The following is a 340-nucleotide window of genomic DNA, read 5'->3' as shown; positions in this document are numbered from 1 at the left end:
AGCAGCAACAGCTGCTGCTGCGGCAGCTGCAGCAGCAGCTACCGCAGCAACTGACCTGGTCCCCGGCTTGCTGCTGATGCTGCTGCTGCTGCTGCCATACTGCTGTGAAGAGGAAACCAAGGAGCTTCCGGGGCGCTCTATAACATACCTGCTGCGGCCCAAAGTACTGCTGCTGTTATTCGCGTTGCTGCTGCTGCTGCTGCTGCTGGGACGCCCGTCACTGAACACCAGCCGCGAGCTACTGGTGCTGCTTCTCAAAAGAGGGGCCCCCGGATTCTTTTCTCTTCTTAGGTTTGGAGGAAGCCACAGTGGGGTTTTTGCTGCTGCTGCTGCTGCTGCT

The 340-nt window shown here is 59.1% G+C and overlaps 1 protein-coding gene across 1 annotated transcript in view; it reads right to left on the bottom strand.

Annotated features, from left to right (window-relative positions):
• The window catches only part of ETH_00037510 (tubulin-tyrosine ligase family protein, putative), a gene marked incomplete at both ends in the record, with an annotated part of 4,865 nt that overhangs the window by 3,944 nt on the left and 581 nt on the right, over positions 1–340 (bottom strand). Inside the window, one exon of the mRNA XM_013375014.1 lies at positions 3–340. Coding sequence (XP_013230468.1) covers positions 3–340 — 338 coding nt within the window. The remainder of the gene's footprint in view (positions 1–2) is intronic.

This window comes from Eimeria tenella, genomic scaffold, assembly GCF_000499545.2.
Source record: "Eimeria tenella Houghton genomic scaffold, Eth_scaff2476, whole genome shotgun sequence".
Lineage (NCBI taxonomy): Eukaryota > Apicomplexa > Conoidasida > Eucoccidiorida > Eimeriidae > Eimeria > Eimeria tenella.
This window is presented reverse-complemented; position numbering and strand designations above follow the sequence as displayed.